This window comes from Equus przewalskii, chromosome 16, assembly GCF_037783145.1.
Source record: "Equus przewalskii isolate Varuska chromosome 16, EquPr2, whole genome shotgun sequence".
NCBI classification, from domain to species: domain Eukaryota; kingdom Metazoa; phylum Chordata; class Mammalia; order Perissodactyla; family Equidae; genus Equus; species Equus przewalskii.
In genome coordinates this window covers 66,891,881-66,908,894 of record NC_091846.1, presented here as the reverse complement: position 1 = coordinate 66,908,894, position 17,014 = coordinate 66,891,881, and the positions used below count along the sequence as shown (strand labels likewise).

General features: G+C 37.2%; 1 protein-coding gene and 1 long non-coding RNA gene across 19 annotated transcripts in view; one reads left to right on the top strand and one right to left on the bottom strand.

Moving 5' to 3' along the window:
* Positions 1-17,014, top strand: part of LOC103548414 (uncharacterized) — an 84,117-nt gene that overhangs the window by 53,959 nt on the left and 13,144 nt on the right. The window lies entirely within an intron of this gene.
* The window catches only part of MBNL2 (muscleblind like splicing regulator 2), a 153,700-nt gene continuing 142,730 nt past the window's right edge, over positions 6,045-17,014 (bottom strand). For 13 of the 16 annotated variants that reach the window (XM_008516170.2, XM_070579090.1, XM_008516142.2 and 10 more), the window contains one exon: positions 6,045-8,814. In XM_008516170.2, the coding sequence (XP_008514392.1) occupies positions 8,687-8,814 (128 nt within the window). In that variant the 3' untranslated portion in view covers positions 6,045-8,686. Of the gene's footprint in view, positions 8,815-10,356; positions 16,361-17,014 lie in introns of those variants that run through there. The other 3 variants (XM_070579092.1, XM_070579094.1, XM_070579093.1) reach the window with 2 other exon arrangements.

Here is a 17,014-nt window from a genome sequence, read left to right as displayed (position 1 = left end):
GCCACTCTAGATCTGGGATGAGGTGATACTATCTTCAGAAGAAAACGATTTTGCCATGCCCAGTGGGAGAAGACAACCATTTCAGGCAGAAGGAGCAGGAACTCACGAGGCAGAAAGGACTCTGTGTATTTGAGAAACAGAAAAGAGGTCCAAGGGGTTGGACAGTAGTTAACACTGTAGAATGTGATATTGGATGAGGTTGGAGGTGTTGCTGGCCAAGGTAGAGGGTTTGGATTTTGTCATAAGAGCAGGGGGAAATCAGTGAACATTGGAGTTTGTTTTGTTTTGCTTTTTAAATAGAAGATAGAGGCAGAGTTACCATGAAACTAATGAAGCTTTAGCTTCAGGATCTCTCACTTGCATGAGTCCTTTCAAGGAGCTGGGAGGAAACCTAGCTGTATTTTCATATGATCATGGTTTTATAAAATTTGCAGTTGTTGAAGACCACTGTCTCTTTCCACTCCTTCCATCACACTCCCTTTTGTGGGGTGGCTTTGGAGTGGCTGTGGTCATTTTTGGGATCTGGCTCCAAGGAATTTCAGTGGGGATACTTTTAGTTTGGGTTTCATAAAATATAATTATATGGCTCATAGCCATTTCTGTGTATGGTTATGTTGTTGCTAGACATCTCTGTATAGCTCACCTTGTTTCTATACATGAAGGTGCAGGGCCAGAAGTTTGCATTGCAATGTGAGTGTATCCTACAGCACCTGGTCCTGGAAGTAAGCAGGTAGTGGAAGTGAAAAAAAGGTTTGAAGTATATGTGATAGAAGCTACACCATGGAAAACTCTTCTAGATATCAGATGCCTAAAATTCTAAGTAGAGAATTTAGTCTTTATTGATGCTTGTCTGTCAGGATAATAAAGCACAAATAGTTATAAATGCCCAATAGTTTTTCTTCTTTTTAGATTGGATTTGTGCAAAATAGAACTTATTGAAATTCTGTGTTTGTGGGGCACAAATCTGTGAGTCCAGCAAGCTGTGTGTGTGTGTGTGTGTGTGTATGTGTGAAGTTGCATGTCAAATAATCAATATGAAAAAAAAATAATACTAAAAAAAAGTTCTAGCCAAGCATACTGGAAATAAGATTGAATTACCTTTATGTTCTCTACATAGAAAATTATATTACAAAAGTATTATATTATGAGGATGTAATGAAAGGGGATACAGTCTAAACTTTAAATAAAACATAGAGGTGTGTCAAATAGTTAATTCATAAAAATGGTATGTTGTTGTTTTTCTGTATATTTACTTCCATATTTAATTTTATATTCAGTTTTTGGATTCTTTTTCTTTAAGGCTCCTCCCCCCTTGTTTTATGACCTTCAAACCCCACAAAACCTGGATCCATCTCTGATTGGGATGGTGGTGTGATCTGATTTCTATTTTATGAAGGTACTGGCTGCCATGTGGAGAATGCATCAAGGAGTGGCAGGAGTAAAATTAGAAAGCCCACAGTTTGCATCCAATCACAATTCTTTTGAACTTAGTTATTAAAGAAGGACATAAAAATGGTCAAGTGTTGGCACTGGTCTTCCTTCATTGCTTTCTGGAGTTAACAGAGCCTTTGAGAGGGTTGGCCCTGAGAGCACAGTGCCACTTCTCAGACTTTACTGTACATACGAATCACCTGAGGATCTGGTTAGCGTGCAGATTCTGCTTCAGTAGGCCTGGGATGGGGCCTGGGATTCTGCATTTCCAACAAGTCCCCAGGTGGTCCTGTGGCAGGTTCAAGGACCACATTTGGGGTAGTGAAGTAGAAAAGCACCGTGGGTCTAGAATCAGACTGCCTGGGTCTGAATGCCTGTTTTACTACAGGCTTTGTGACTTTGGTTATCTTCTAATCTTTCCAGTCCTCAGTTTTCTCATGTATAAATGGGGATGCTAATAATTAGAATCAACCATAGAGGGTTATTGTAGAGATTAAATGAGATGATTCATGCTAAGAGATTATCACAGTATAAGGGCACCAGAAATGTTAGATACCATTGTTCTTGTTTTAATCAGACAGCACAAAACAAACAAAAGCAGCCCGATGGGTTGTGACTCTGGTCACCATATATCATTTAAGTGAGAGCTCCTTACTGAAAAGGCAACAGAAACCTTTTCATTAATACTCTGATATCTGTAGAAACCAATCTGTATATAAGCTGCTATTACTTATTATGAGTTTAATTGTGTCCCCTCAAAAAGATATGCTGAAGTCCTAACCCCTGGTGCCTATGAACGTGACCTTATTTGGAAATAGGCTTTTTGCAGATGTAATCAAGTTAAGACGAGGTCATTAGATTGGGCTCTAATTTCGTATGACTGGTGTCCTTTATGAGAAGATAGTGTGAAGACAGAGACACACAGGGAGAAGGCCATGTGAAGGCAGAGGCAGAGACTGGAGTGGCGCAGCTGTGAACCAAGGAATGCCAAGGATTGACGGCTCCTACCGGAAGCTAGGGAGAGACAAGGAAGGATTCTGTCCAGAGTCTCAGAGGGAGCGTGGCCCTGCTGAGACCTTGATTTCAGACTTCTAGTCAAAGAACTGTGAGAGCATAAATTTCTGTTATTTTAAGCCATTCTTTTTGTGGTGCTTTGTTTATTACAGCCCTAGGAAAATAATACGGTACTCTTCATCCTTTTTCCATTTTTCACATGTTTATTTTTCTTCTTCGGCCACACGGAAAGCTTCTTGAGGGTAGAGATTGAACTTTGCTCATGTTCACGTCCCTTGAATGGCCTAGCAGTGCTTAGTCAGGGCTCAGTGAACGTTTGTTGAATTGAAGTAATTGTAGGCTTCCTAAGAAATAATGCAGCCCATTACTTGTTATAATGAATTCCCTATAATTTGCCTGTCAGCTTTTGGCATTAATTGTTATCGAGGAAATAGAAGAGATGTCTCTCAGTTGCCAAGAGAAGTTTGGATAGAACAGGGAAATAAATACTTATAGGGGAACACAAGAACTTATTTTAGTATTATTTTAAAAATAGTAAATAATATTCACTGACAGCTTGCTTGGTGTCAGGCTCTGTTGTATGTGGTCAGTATCTATTCTTCCATTTAATCCTCATAATGCCCTGGTGAGGTAGACCCTGTTGTTAGACACAGCTTGCTGATGCAAAAAACTGAAGTTTAGGGGCTGTAAAAAGCAGAGTTGAGAGTCAAACTTGGGCAATATGACCGGAAACTTAGCTCTTAACCACTAGACGATTGTGAAATGCAAACACTGATCTTCCCTTGCTGCAGAACTGAAAAATCCTTAACTTTGTGTTTATGGATGATAATGTGTTTAGATTGCTCTCCATATAAATATGTGTGTGAAACAGTGTTGAATATATACTTATTCTGTAGTATGTTTGTTACTTCTGTATATATCAGATCAATTTGCTCAGATATATTTAGGGCTTATGGGCCAGGTTGTCCTAAACCATTATCTTTATTGGGAAAAATTCATTGGTTTTCATTATTTTTTATTTCAAGAGGACCATATGGAAGCTTGATTAAGAAAAACTGGATAACACTGGAGAGAGAGTGCAGTGTAACATTCCTTCCAGTTGCCTCTGGTTCTAATAAAGTATTAGGCTCTGTCCTAAATATAGAATAGTACTTTGCAGCACATAGCTTCAAAATATTTCATAAATCATATTCTTGTGATAGAGAAGAAAACCTGTTTATGTAACCTAGGAAAGGAGTCTTCTTAGAGCTCCACCTTACACCTGGATGAATGCTTTGCTCTGAATTCTTTTATGAAATTTTGACCTGAAAGATGCCGCAAATAAAGCTCCTGTCAGCATGACCGTAGAGTTAGGACAGGCCGGGGCTGAGAGTCCTGCCGCTTGAGGTGATCTTGAAAGAGTTACTCAGTTCTTATGAGTCTTGATTTCTCATCTACATTACAGGTATAATAACTCCTTGATAATGCTAAGGATTATGTAAAGTATATCAGAACATAACAAAGTTACTTTCTGATTTATACCCTGTTTCATGAGAACAGCTATATGAGTTTTCACCAAATTTAGAGGGAATGTCTGAAAGGGTTTCATTAAAGTATAGGCTAAGTAGCACATATGAAATTTACTTTGGGAGGCTAAAGGGACATCTTAAATAGGTCAGCAGTCATTTTCCAAAGTAGCTGAAGCAGAAGGAGAAAGTGAGGACACAATTGCTCCTGCAATTGAAATCCCCCGCGCGGGGGTTTTCAGCTGAGCTGTGGATCTAGTCCCCCAAGGGCTGACATTGACAGGTAATGTTGATCTAGAATCAAGCTACTTCTCGCAGCAGTATCTCTATATACCTTGATTAAGAATCTCTGTGGCAGTTAGAATTTACTTATCAGTTATTAGTAGTTCTCTTCAATAACACAGGGTGGGCTTGTTAGAAACCTATGTGACTATTTAGCATAGAGCTTGGCACATAAGGAGATCCCTGGTGAACATTATCAATTCCACCCCTTCCCCATCCCTGCCAGCCACCTCTCCCACCAAGAGCGTGGAGGGAAGTCACTGCTATGTTTTATTTTGTATGAATCATACTTATTCATAGTGACTCAGTCATTTCTGTGGAGATAGAGCAGTCCAACAGCAATGCTAGCCTAATATTTTAGAGACACTAGGATATTTGGTGGGAAGAAGAAATAATTCTTTAGCAAGCCAGTATTTTTTTGTCACAAATATCAGAATGCTGAACTATATTTCGGTTTGCCTGGCTGCCCCTAAAATCTTTAAAGTGTTGCAAAAGAACTTTGGTTAATAATAAAAATGTGTATTTCTTGGTTTGAAACATTACTTTTAGTTTAGGCTGCCCAGAATTAAAATAACACTTTCCTATTGGCAGATAATTATAGAATAATGTATCTTTTATATTTAAATATTTTTTACGCTGAAGAGATAAATTAGTTTCATCCTCTCAGGTTTAAATTTCACTTTTGATTTTGAAGTAGTGCCATAAAAAGTCAGTCTACTGATGAAAATTACTCCTCATAAAACCAGGTGTGAAAAATTTTAAGTACAGTTTGTCTTAGATTTTTCACTTAAAATAACAGCATGTTCTCTAAAGTTGGCACCTTGAACTATTAACAGAGAATGTTCTCTTGTAAGGAGTGACTGATAGGAGAGCAGATTTTCTTCTGCATTTTGGTAAAAAAAAATTCTCGTCCAAACCTACAGCCAGTTTTTCAAACATCCACAAAGGTGTGAAAGTATTTTTACCCTTGGAAATCCTGATGGCACAGTCTAAAAATACAAGTGCCTTTATTTGTACATGGCTGGTCTGTTGAATGTGTTTTCTACCCTCCTAAGGGATGTCATAACCATTCAGAAGGCCTGAGCCTTAAACCTGCTGTGGAGAAGACCTTCTTCTCTCTCTCATTCCTGCCTTGGCCCATAGGGGAGGTGATTTCTGCCAACCCCTGCATGACAAGGAATGTTCCTGCCAAAAGCTAATACCACATTCCTTGAGAAATACTGTGGGTGCCAAAGGGCTGAGGAAGAAGAAGTCTGAGAAGGTACACACCAGCTCTCAGGGGGACTCTCTTTGTTGAACACCTGCCCTCAGGTATGATGCTTAGCTCTTGTTCTCTCCTTCGTCCACCTGACTGGGGTGTCTGCAAAGAACAGAACTAACCAGCCTGCCTCTTTCTCCAGCCTCAGGTCTAAGACGTGTTGTCCAGTCAGGCTCTTACTAGGAGCCTGTCTTATGGATTCATGGACACTTTTTCATCTGTTCATGAAGCTGATATTTTGTTCCCCATTCGGTTACTGATGTTCACATCTCTTCGCATTAAGGCAGAATGCCAAAGAAGAGGGCTGAGTGGTGGGATTTATCTTTATTTCTAATTTTAAAGAATACTAAAAATACTTCTAAAATTATTCTTTTAAATAGTTTTTCTTACTGTTAAAAAGCCAAAACCAAAAGCAAAAACCTTCAGGCTCTCATTCGAAGACCAAGAACTTGGTCTTTTTTGAAGTTACCAAATGTTATCTATGTGAATGTAAAAACCATTTTGTCTGGCTAATTATTAATCTGTCTCGACACAAAAAGGAGAAAGACTAGAAATCCTTTTAAATGCTTCTTTTATTTCATTGGTTGTACATTGGTGAGTGAACTGAATATTACAACCAAAACATAGAATTGATACAAATTAGACTCCTGTTTACACTGTAAGGTAATGAATGAAGGAATTCTTTAAGTGTTACAGAAAGATTTAGTAGAAATGTTACCAGTGATGTGGCTGAAAGAATATTTCGGTGAAGTGCTGTTATATCCTGAAAACCAAGAGTGAAATGTAGTTCCCATACAAGTGGCGAGTTCGTCTCTTAACTACAGTATTTGTTGAATTACTATCTTCATGTCTTGGATATTGGTGATTTTGTTTTTGTAATTAAACAAAGCATTTAAGATTTATTCATCATAGTCAGACTTCTGAATATAAACAAACTTTTGGCAAATAATATTTATACAGAAAAATAGTTTTAGATCCTCTCAAATCCCAGAATTATTCTATAAAATTACATTATAAATAAATAAAAAGCAAAATCTGTTGTACATATATTTGTACATCTATGCATTTGCCTTGCCTCCTCCTTATTGTAAATGGCATATTTATGACTCTTTGCATATTATAATCACGACTCTGGAAAATGGATCTCATAGTAAAAATACAGTCTTCTATGTTGGCTTGGGGATAAGGTGATGTTTTGATGCTCCGTTATTAAAGGGCTGAAAATAGTCGTGTGCTAATAATTCTTAAAATTAAAATCATGAAACAAAAGAAAAAAAGAAAGACAATGTTACAACAATTAGTCTACAAAAATATTTCAGTGATTCCCATAATTTACCTTTTAGTAATGTATACTATGTTTTCAATGAATTTAAGTGAATTAACAAAGAAAAAAGAAAATAAGTTTGAATGTTGTAGGCAAGTTGTAGCATAACTACATTGTTATAGTTGAGAAAATTACAAATATCAATAATACATAAAGATGAAACTACCAAAGAAATACAAGTTAGATACAATACTTTCCCACAAATTAAAACAAATGCAACAATACAAGCACTATGTAAGATTACACTTAGAATGTGATTTTCTTTTGACAGGGTTATCAAATCTATGATATAAGATAGTCATTAGACTTTGACCAACAATAATTAAAATGGCAGATTTCTTTTTTCTCAAATAAAAATGATATGGTTGGTGCATCTAATTTTCGGAACAGGCGGTGATGTCAAAATTTAAAAATATTTTACATTCAATCTCAAAAGTCAAAATACTTCAATCACTAAAATGTTCACAAAGAAAATGGATGTTTTAAACAATTATATATAATATTCATTTATAACAGCTGTTTTGTTTTTTAAACAATAATTTAAAAACTATGTAGGTACTGTAAAGGCTATGTGCAACATATAAAATGTGAAATATGAAATATTTGGTACGATAGTGCTTAAAATAAACTTTAAAACAAACTTTCTGAACAAAATTTAATTGTATCGCTATTACCTTGAAGATCAACCAAGTATTTAAAAAAGTAAACAACATTAAAATATGTTTCATCCATATATAGTATATATATGTATGTGTATATATAATATGTATGTACTTGTATTAAAGTTTTTTATACTTTTGAGACATAAAATATGCTTTAAGGTGAAAGAATTAAAAGAACTATTTTTTCCATGCTGTAGTCAGTTACAACCCTTTAAGCCAACTTTTGAAATGCAAAACAGTAATGGATTTTTTAAAAAGTGAAACTATCTACTTTTTGTTTACATAGTAATTTAGATTAAAGTCACAGTCAAATTTTCAGTGACTAAACTCAAACTTACTTAAATTAGAATATTATACAGATCTCCTCACCTACAGCTTCCTTGTTTGACTAGGTTTTTAGTTTTTAAGAGTTATTCTGTAACAGGCAACCGGATGGTGAGTTTGAAAGACTAATCCCTTAGATTAGACTGTTGGCATGGGCCTCTCATTCTTGTCAAGCTGGATGAAGTCTGGCAAAATCTAGGCACTTCTACAAAGTCTCTCTTATAAAACAACTTTAAAAATATACTTGTAAAATAATACCTTCAAGACTTTGTTTGGTGGGGTATGAAGCTCATACCGTGCAAAGTTTCTTTATCAATCTAGTTAATGTTACTCTAGAATCACATGATTCAACGTGGCATCTCCAGGCAAACCAAATCCCACACTTTGATGTGTCCCCAGTCCTTGTGCTTGAATTTCCATTCAGATTTTAGACCTGCAGGACAGGTATCGGTTTTACTTCACTTCTCCTCTTTGCTGCAGCATTCATGTCGTCAAGAAGTGAAACATACCCTTTGATCCAGTGGGTCAATGAAATAACAGTAATCGGAGTTAGAATCGAACCTGCCCTTGGAATAGGTTTTTAAACTAACGCTAATTGTTTATTGCTAACTTGGAAATATTCTGAGTCGAAATGAGTAAACTGGTTGGACTTTCTGCATCAGCTATAGTTATGGAGATAAGACAATATTCCTAGGACAGAAACTATGTTTAGAAACCCTTTAAAAGTAAACTTTATCCTTTATGTCTTTAAACATCACAGCTGGTCTCAGGTAGTTAACTATCTTAGGTTGGAATATACTAAGCATACCATATTTAATATTCATATATGATATAGCAGCACTAGCTTCTTAGAGTTGTGGTCTGTCCAGAAGAACTAAATCTTTATTTAGCATGCAGTTTGTGGCAATTCTATTGAGGAGGAAACAGGATAGTATGTACAGTAACAATGTTTAGTTATTCTCAATGCAGATTCTTGGCATTCCATTCCGTTTCTGCTGATTATTTCAGAATTATCTGTTAAAGAAAAAGACAAGCATGATTTAGATATCCTTCTGTGAGGGAAAATACCAAGTTTAAGTTTTACTCTTTGAAAATAGACATTTAAAAATAGGAATTTTCTTCAATTTCTCATAATTTTGGTGCAATTATAATTTTGCACAATCCCCACCCTTCATTCTGAAAAATTTTACACTTAAGTACTTCTGCTACGTGGCCACTGTAAAAATGATTCATATGCACAGTATTTTCTGTAAAATTGTGACAGCATATATGTGGGCATGCACTCTGTTTAGACTCTAATCTCCTGTTTTAGTTTTTGCTTCATATCTCTTTATTATATGTTCACATTATTGTTCAATTAATATTTGCTAAGGTGATCTGGAAGTCTGATAAGAGAATTAGTTTGTAAGTGAAAAGTTGTTTGTAAGGTTTAAATGTAAATATTTTAAAATGCACAGTAAATTAAGTATTATTTATTTATCAACTTGCATTTATAATTCAAAGATGTGTTCCCATCAAAAGTAATTTTGTTCTCAAGATATAAGAACAACCAGTTTCAAATTCAGGGAATGTTTAAATATCCCCTATTAAAGAGAAAAAGGGATAACATTCAAATAAAACAGTTAAAACATTCTTAATAAATCCAGAAGCACACGTAAAGCTAAACTATCAAATGCAAACCGTTGTCCCTGCAGTCTGATCCCTAAGTTCATTTCCAACTCCACACTTTGCTAAGGACAATGAGTTTCCCTGTGTGACCCAGCTCACTAAAGGTCAAACTTAAAAGCCAAGCTTTTAACACATTCTAACAAAAATACTTATTCTTTGTGCAATGCTTTGACCAAACTTTGTGCTATTAGTTAACAAAAATGTTTATTTATTAAAGAGCCAAGAGTCTTTGTTAAGGGAATAACCAGTAAAAATTCTTTATGGTCAAGGTCAGCTAATATTCCTGCACACTGGAATCCAATTCCCAATAAAAGCCTCATTTCTACAAGTATAATTTCTTATCCCATGTCAGAATTCATACAAATGGATATTGTTCCCTTTGAGTGCTCCTGCAGTTTATATAAAACAGTTTTAGTACATACACTCAGTTTCTCCCATGAAATAAATATGAGTATCTTTTATTTTATTGGAACATACAGACGTGGATGGAATTGATAAAAATAGAGGAAGAACTCATTTATATTAAATATTTATACTAAATGGAAACTCAAAACTTCTGGTAAGATCATTCTTATTTTTTAAAAATTCCTAGGAATTTAAAATTACTTGGGAAAAATAGCATTCTTTGTCTTGTGTACTGATAGACAAATAAAAGTAATAATGAGATATAATGATTTTTATATGTAAATATTATCATAGTATCTTTGAACAGTTATTGTGAATAGCTAATATTCAAATTATTCAGATGGTTATAACTTCATTTTTAGTTTTAGATATTTGATTATTTAGATTATTAAATAGGAATTATTCTATTTCATCCCTTAGCTTCAACACTGTCTGTAAGATTTCCAAATAAGAATGTGCCCGAGGGTGTCAAATCATGTCCTGTTTTTCTTTTTCTTTCCTTTTACTTTAGCAAGAGTCTCTCTAAACTATTTATGGGAAAAAAATCTTGCAGTTTCTTAAGTTGATATATAATAATATATATTATAGAATATATTCACGTTTTTGCTTATTAACTGAAACTAAAATGCCATATAGAATGAAATTCCTAACCACCTGGAAAGAAAAGTATTTTATAGAAAGTCTAGCAATGGGCAAATGTGTATTACAGAAATTAGTTACAACAATACTTTGGACTTGTATTTGACAATGAGACATGTATGACTGTCCAGGTTTAACTGAACTGTAAATCAGCCTTGAAGTTACCTAAAGGCATTAACTGGACTCACCCAGACTGCTTTTTCCTTCTACCCAAGCCTACTCACAACCCATTATATGGATAAAAACAAATAAAAATGACCTCTGGTACACCAAAGTCTTTGCTGTCACTGCTGCCTGGCATCTGGGCCAGAAAACTCTGGCCATACCCTAGTCTATGTCTTTTGCTCTCTTGTGGACTATCAATGTGGTGTCAAAGAATGAATTACGTTCCTAGCAGCTGTGAGCTTCAAGAAGTTCAAGAGATTTGATCTTAGAGGTAGGAAAGCTTTGAGTGTTTCATTTTCTGATGGTAGCATTTTTCTTGAAAATATCTTTTGCTTATTAAATTTTTTTCTGAGAAATATAGCTTGCTGGTACAGTCTGAATTAAGTGTACCCTGGGGTGAAATACACTCTGGAAATACAGACAGAACAGGAATCCTGATGAGGAACAGTTACCAACTGAGTGCCTCTTATTTAACTATTGCCCATTTGATGGCTGCTTCTGATGTTAGAAGACATATGATGTTACAGGCTCTAGGGCCCATGGGGAAGGCAGGACAGTTCCCAGCCAGAAGGATACCTGTGCAGGGAAGAGGAGAGCCAAGTGTGTGTTGAGTGGTGTGGGGTGGGGGGTGGAGAAGCCCTTTTGAGGGAAAGAGGGATCTTCTGTCTAGTTTTTAATAGGGCTTTTCTTTAGTCAGATTATATTTTTAATTCACACCAAAGAAACATAATTTAAAGAGTAGTAGGTAGGTTTTGTGTGTTTCCCTGTTGACTCTCCTTAGAGATTTTCTTCTATACCAATTCTCTATGGACATATAAAATATGTTCTGTGCATAAAAACTTCCTCAATCTCCATTGTAATTTTAATAGGCAGGAGGATCAAAAGCTTCAGAAGGTGCCTGAATATTTCAATATAGGTAACAAAACATGCATTCCTAAAAGAGCAGGCCCTGGAACATGGGCTTCAAATCTCATACTGACAAGCCCTAATCCTGAGCTTGTCCATTTAAAAAAATGGTTATTGAACCACAGTTCACCACAGTGACCTTGATAGACTGGCTGTCAGTGGCGTCCTTCCTGCCCTGCGATGATCAAAGCTAAGGCTGATATCCAAAGTTCCTTCCTCAACCTCCAGGCACTGCAGCTCATGTTTTCTTGAAAGGAGCAACTGAAAACCCTCCTGGGGTCTGTCAGAGTACACGTTAGTCAGAGAAATCACTATTACAGTGGGTCCCCTCAAAGTCCCCTCTCTGAAGCATCCTTATTATCTTTGTTTTAATTTTAAGAGATGCTCCCTTGATTTTCCAGGAGACTGAGAAATTTCTACCAGAGCCTTAAGAGCTAGGACAGTATTGCCAGTCATATTTTGCAGACACTGAAAAGACAGCACGAACAGCTTTAACTAGCTTGCACACCGTACCAAGTGCTTGTGCAAACCAGGATCAGCTCAGAGATGTTACCTCACTCTGCTCGTGGCTTGGGAGGCCCCTCCAGGGCACAGTGACAGCCTGCCATGGGACCAAGGGAAAGAGTGCTTCCAAGAGCGTGTGCCAGCAGAGGTCGGTGCTCACAAGAACCCCCCTGGGAGCTTGGAAATGGGGTGGGGCCTAGAGCAAATGGAGCCTGGAGAATTGGATGGGAGAAGCCAGATGGGTAGAAATTGCTGAGGGACTTGTGGGGCTGCTAGGCCCCTCTCCAGGACATCCTTGCCCGGGTGGCCAACCATGTCCTACCCCAGGCCTCCTCCAGACAGATACTGCAAACATGTCTGCTTACAGCAACAGAAGCCCTACCCAATTACAGGTCCACTCTTTCAGCTTCTGAAGAACCCTTGCAAGCTATACAATAGGAAAGAAATCAAATTATATTGAACAAGATGTAGTTCTGTTTATCTCCCTGTTAGATGACTCTCTCAAATAAGTATTTTTTTTATATAACAGAGAACCATGACAATGAAGGGGGTTAAATTATTAAAATAAGATTCTAGCCAATCTTGTATGGTAAATCAAAATCTTGAACTGAAGCCATTATTTCAATTCCTTTTTCCACTAAAAGGAGAACACACAAAAATGAGAATAGCTGATGCCCACAAAATCGGCAATTCTATTTTTAAAGCAAAGACATACTTGATCTCAAATCATGAGTGCATTCATAAATCTTTAGTAGACCCTCTAGCTGTAATAAGATTATCTGTAACAAGAATATCGGTTGGCTGCAATAGTGTCTACTTATCAATGAGCATCTCCTCCAGGTGGCTGGATTTAAGACTCTCATGATTCTGCTTAATCTGCATCCTTAAATCACTCCCATATGAACGCAGTACATGATTAGTCTAATATTTATTTATTGAATACAAACATGAATGGCCCCAAAGAACATCAGATGGATTATTTTCCTGTTAAATGTGTTGTGAGCAGCCATTTAATAATCTCTGCACGCTCAGTGAAGTGCCTACCATTGACTTGTAGTGCAATGGCAGTCAAGTTTATTAAAAAGAGGATTGGGTTAGGGTACTACCAGAATACTAAGCCTACTGGGCCAGGCAGGAAATGTACGTAAGTGAGTGGGTCAGGAAGGGAGTGTGGCAGAGGAAGGGCCCACGTCTAGAGGGAAGGGAGCAGCAGCTACTTAGCTCCAGCCAATTGCTACCTGCAGAAACCTGGGCTCTAAGTTGCTTGGCTTTTCTGTTTTCCAAAAGAATCTGGAAATTTAGCAACTAATTCACATTACAGAAAACAACTCTGTGTGGGTCAAATATATCTTTGGGCTTAATGCAGCTTTGAGCTGTTGGTTTGTGTTCTCTTTGAGCCTTACTTTCTGGAAGGAGATATCCACTAAGCCTGGATTGCTAGCTTCCTGGGCTGGGCAGCAGCCAATGCTGTAGGCAACATTAAGGGAGGCAGCAGTCACTACTGCCAGGTGGGATCAGGAGAGCAGGTCTAATGAGGGGTTAATCCTGCAACTTTCAGACATTTGGCTTTCTCCCAAAGGAATAGCAGGCTTGACCAACAGGCACCCCCTACCTAGGAAGAAAACACTGTACCTCCCTTGACTGATTCAACAGATAGAATATATGCATGTTGCCTTGTCTCTTCCAAGATGATGATAGATTTAGGCTGAGCCATCCATATGCCCTTACCCTTGGTGGGCACTTGAAAAAGCTGACCAGAGTGAGAAATGCACTCAGTTGAAAGTAAAATAGTCTGCAGGGGCTGAAACACTGAATTTGAGTGCATCAGCACCATAAACTCAACACCTGAACTAACCAGTTCTCAAGCAAGAGGGTGCAAAAGAAGAAAAGAAATCCCCGTGCTTTCCTCAGTGCTTCAGACATACGAAGGATCAATACTTTCTGAGGTTTCTACCTTGTGGTTGATCTCCAGAAACTGACATAGGAATAATTTTTGAAATTGTGAGCTTCTAGATGACTTCTAGAAATGTTCTCACTTCTTATATAAATGTGTTCATTGCAAAGATTCAAGGATGTAAGATGCATTATCTTTTAAAATGTTAGCTCAATAGTAAATTCAGTAAGAACTCTTCTTTCTTGGCTTAATTAATAGAAAAAACTTTTCAGTGAAAAGATCAAAGTTCCTAGGGATTCAAACCACAAAACAGTTAGAAAAGAGGAATAATGGATGTTTTAGTTAAATCCTCCTGTGAATAGCCATCCAATACTGTCTTTGTAATGTTGAGTTTGAAGAGAGAGATAAAATATACCTGTTAAATATTTGTGTGGCCTTACTGAAATCTGAGGGACTCTCAATGGAGCTGGTACCCCTAGCATGGGAGCTCAAGTGGAAATTTCCAAGAAGGGCTGCTGGGTCCAAAACAAAACTGAGTTTTGTTAAGCACAAGGCAATGTCTCATTCATCTTTACATCTGTAGTGTCTAGGATAGGGTTGGGCACATAGGGGGCACTTATTGACTGTTGGTTGCACAGAAGGCTGAAGGAAAAAGGATTTACTGAGGACACAATGCCACAATGTTGGCATCAACAGAAGACCAACAGACCACTCACAAATGCGACATAGCAATGGAGGCAGGAAAAGAAGCCCTGGACAATATATATCTCTGCATCCTTTCAGGGTAATTAAGGATTCAGGAACATCCAAGAAAAATAAACATTCTTCCCCATTCTCTCACCTACATATTTTATATGTAGATAAAAGGAAAAACATTCCAGGTTGGGGGCAGAATCACTCACAGAGTATGGAAACATGGCAGATAAACAAAAATGCTACCTGAAGAAAACTTCTAGACTTGATAGATTTCTTAGAAATATTTTGCCATGGTTACAAGGCCCTGTTTCCTTAGAAGTAATTAAAGAAAGGATGTTTCACTGTCTCCTTAAACAAAACTTATTATTAATTTAAAAATACAAAGCTGAATGGAATTTCCTAAAAATATGGCAAAGCTAAGGAGGCTTGCCTCTTGCTCACCATCCCAATATATTTTTCTTTATTCACAGTTTTCTTCTTATTCTGTCACACATGTGCCTCTTCACTCCTCTCCATTGGCGTTCCTCCCCCCTTCAGTCTCTCCACTATTTAATATTCTCTCCCTCTTCTCCCTAATACTCTACACATCTTCTCCATGGCAGCCACAACTGTCTGAAATTCTCTGATTTTGCCTGAGAGGTGAAATTTGTGAAGTATTTTACTTGAAGCAAACTGGGCAAAGGCAGAGGGACATTTGTTCATTTTTGGCTGCAAAATAATTCTGTACTTAATCATAGTATGGATTACTAAAGTCAAAAGCAAATGTCTTTGGTCTCTTGGTGAACATACATTATCAGAGCAATAAATGAACACTTTCAAGAACTTTGGCCTATTTTATGACTATTTGTAAACTTTAATGGTATAAAAAGTTCAAAGATAATTAGTGGTATAGGAAAAGACGCTTTGAAAAATAGCCATATTCATTATTTGGGGGGATTATTGTTCTGAGGGAGGGCAGTGTGTCATGCCATATTTGACTGGTTTTCAAAATGGATTTTTACTTAAACAGAAAAGGCATCAACTGGGGTTGTGGGAGAAAATTCTCAAATATGACAAACAGTTTTACTCTTGAGAAAAGCAACCTGAGGTTGGTTGGAATGCCCACAATATTTAGCAGACCTTAAAGAGCAGTTTAGTCAGGATTGTTGTTTTGCTCTCTGTCATTAATATAAAGTTCACATTCAAAGCTCTCATTCCTCTATTTTCAGTGACAAATCGTTTTGTTGATGACTCATTTCTGTCTAATATTTTCCACTCTGTGATATTTGAACAAAAATATTCTTAGATATACTTTCTAATATGTGAAAAATTCTCATTTAAAAATGTTAATAATTGAATGTTTGCATCGAAGGCAATAACATTGGCCTCACTGAAGATTACTGACCAGGGTACACATTGACAATTTATATTATCTGGGTAAAATACATATATGGAAATTCTTGATTTGAATAAGATTCCACTCCTCGCATGAGTCCATGTCACATGTGGACCAATCCAGACTCTTGTGAGCATTGCAGTCAGGCTTTGATCATGATCCTCTCTCCAGCCAGGCCCAGCCCCAGCCAATTCCAACTCCTCTGAGGGAGTTCCAAGGAACATTTGTCTTGCTTTCATGGTGAGGTGGGAATCTAGTCCTCAGATCATCTAACCATCCATAACGTCATCCAAGGGTGACATTTTCTCCTATAGGATATAAATGAGGAAGGAGGTAAAAGGATATGAGAGCAAGACTTTTTATTCCTCGTGCTTTCCCCTGATGCTACAGAAATGTCTAAAACAAAAACATATTCAGAAGTGTTGTGTGCTTGTTCAGGAAGAGAGGAACTATGAGACCATGTTTGTTCTGCAGGTGCCAGAAAATGTCAAAACAAAACAAAACCCTAGATTGGAAGGGCCACACAACAGCAGGAAAAAAGAAGTAGGCAGATCAAACTGTAGCATCCAGGAAAATGAGAAAGAGGGTGCTGTAGATGCGTCTGACTCACAGAATGTGTCTGACCAGGAACAGGTCCCAGCTTTTATCTTCCTATTTATCACCTGATATTCTTGACTCTACACTGTATATCACGTTCCTAACTCCACAAACCTTTCCCAATGAACATTCCAGTCATGGAATTCACCATGGATTGTGGTTCCTCTACCTCCAGCAGGTGGAGACGGTGAAAGACTTTCCTAACACACCGCTGTCTGGGAGTTTGAGTTAGGCATATGCTTTTGGCATCTTTCTTGAATCTCAGAGATACAGAAACACCTGTGAACATGGTGTTTGGCCTGTTCCATGTATTATCGTTGAGCAATGTTATGAGTTAAACTATTGTAGACCAGCCTGGAGACCTA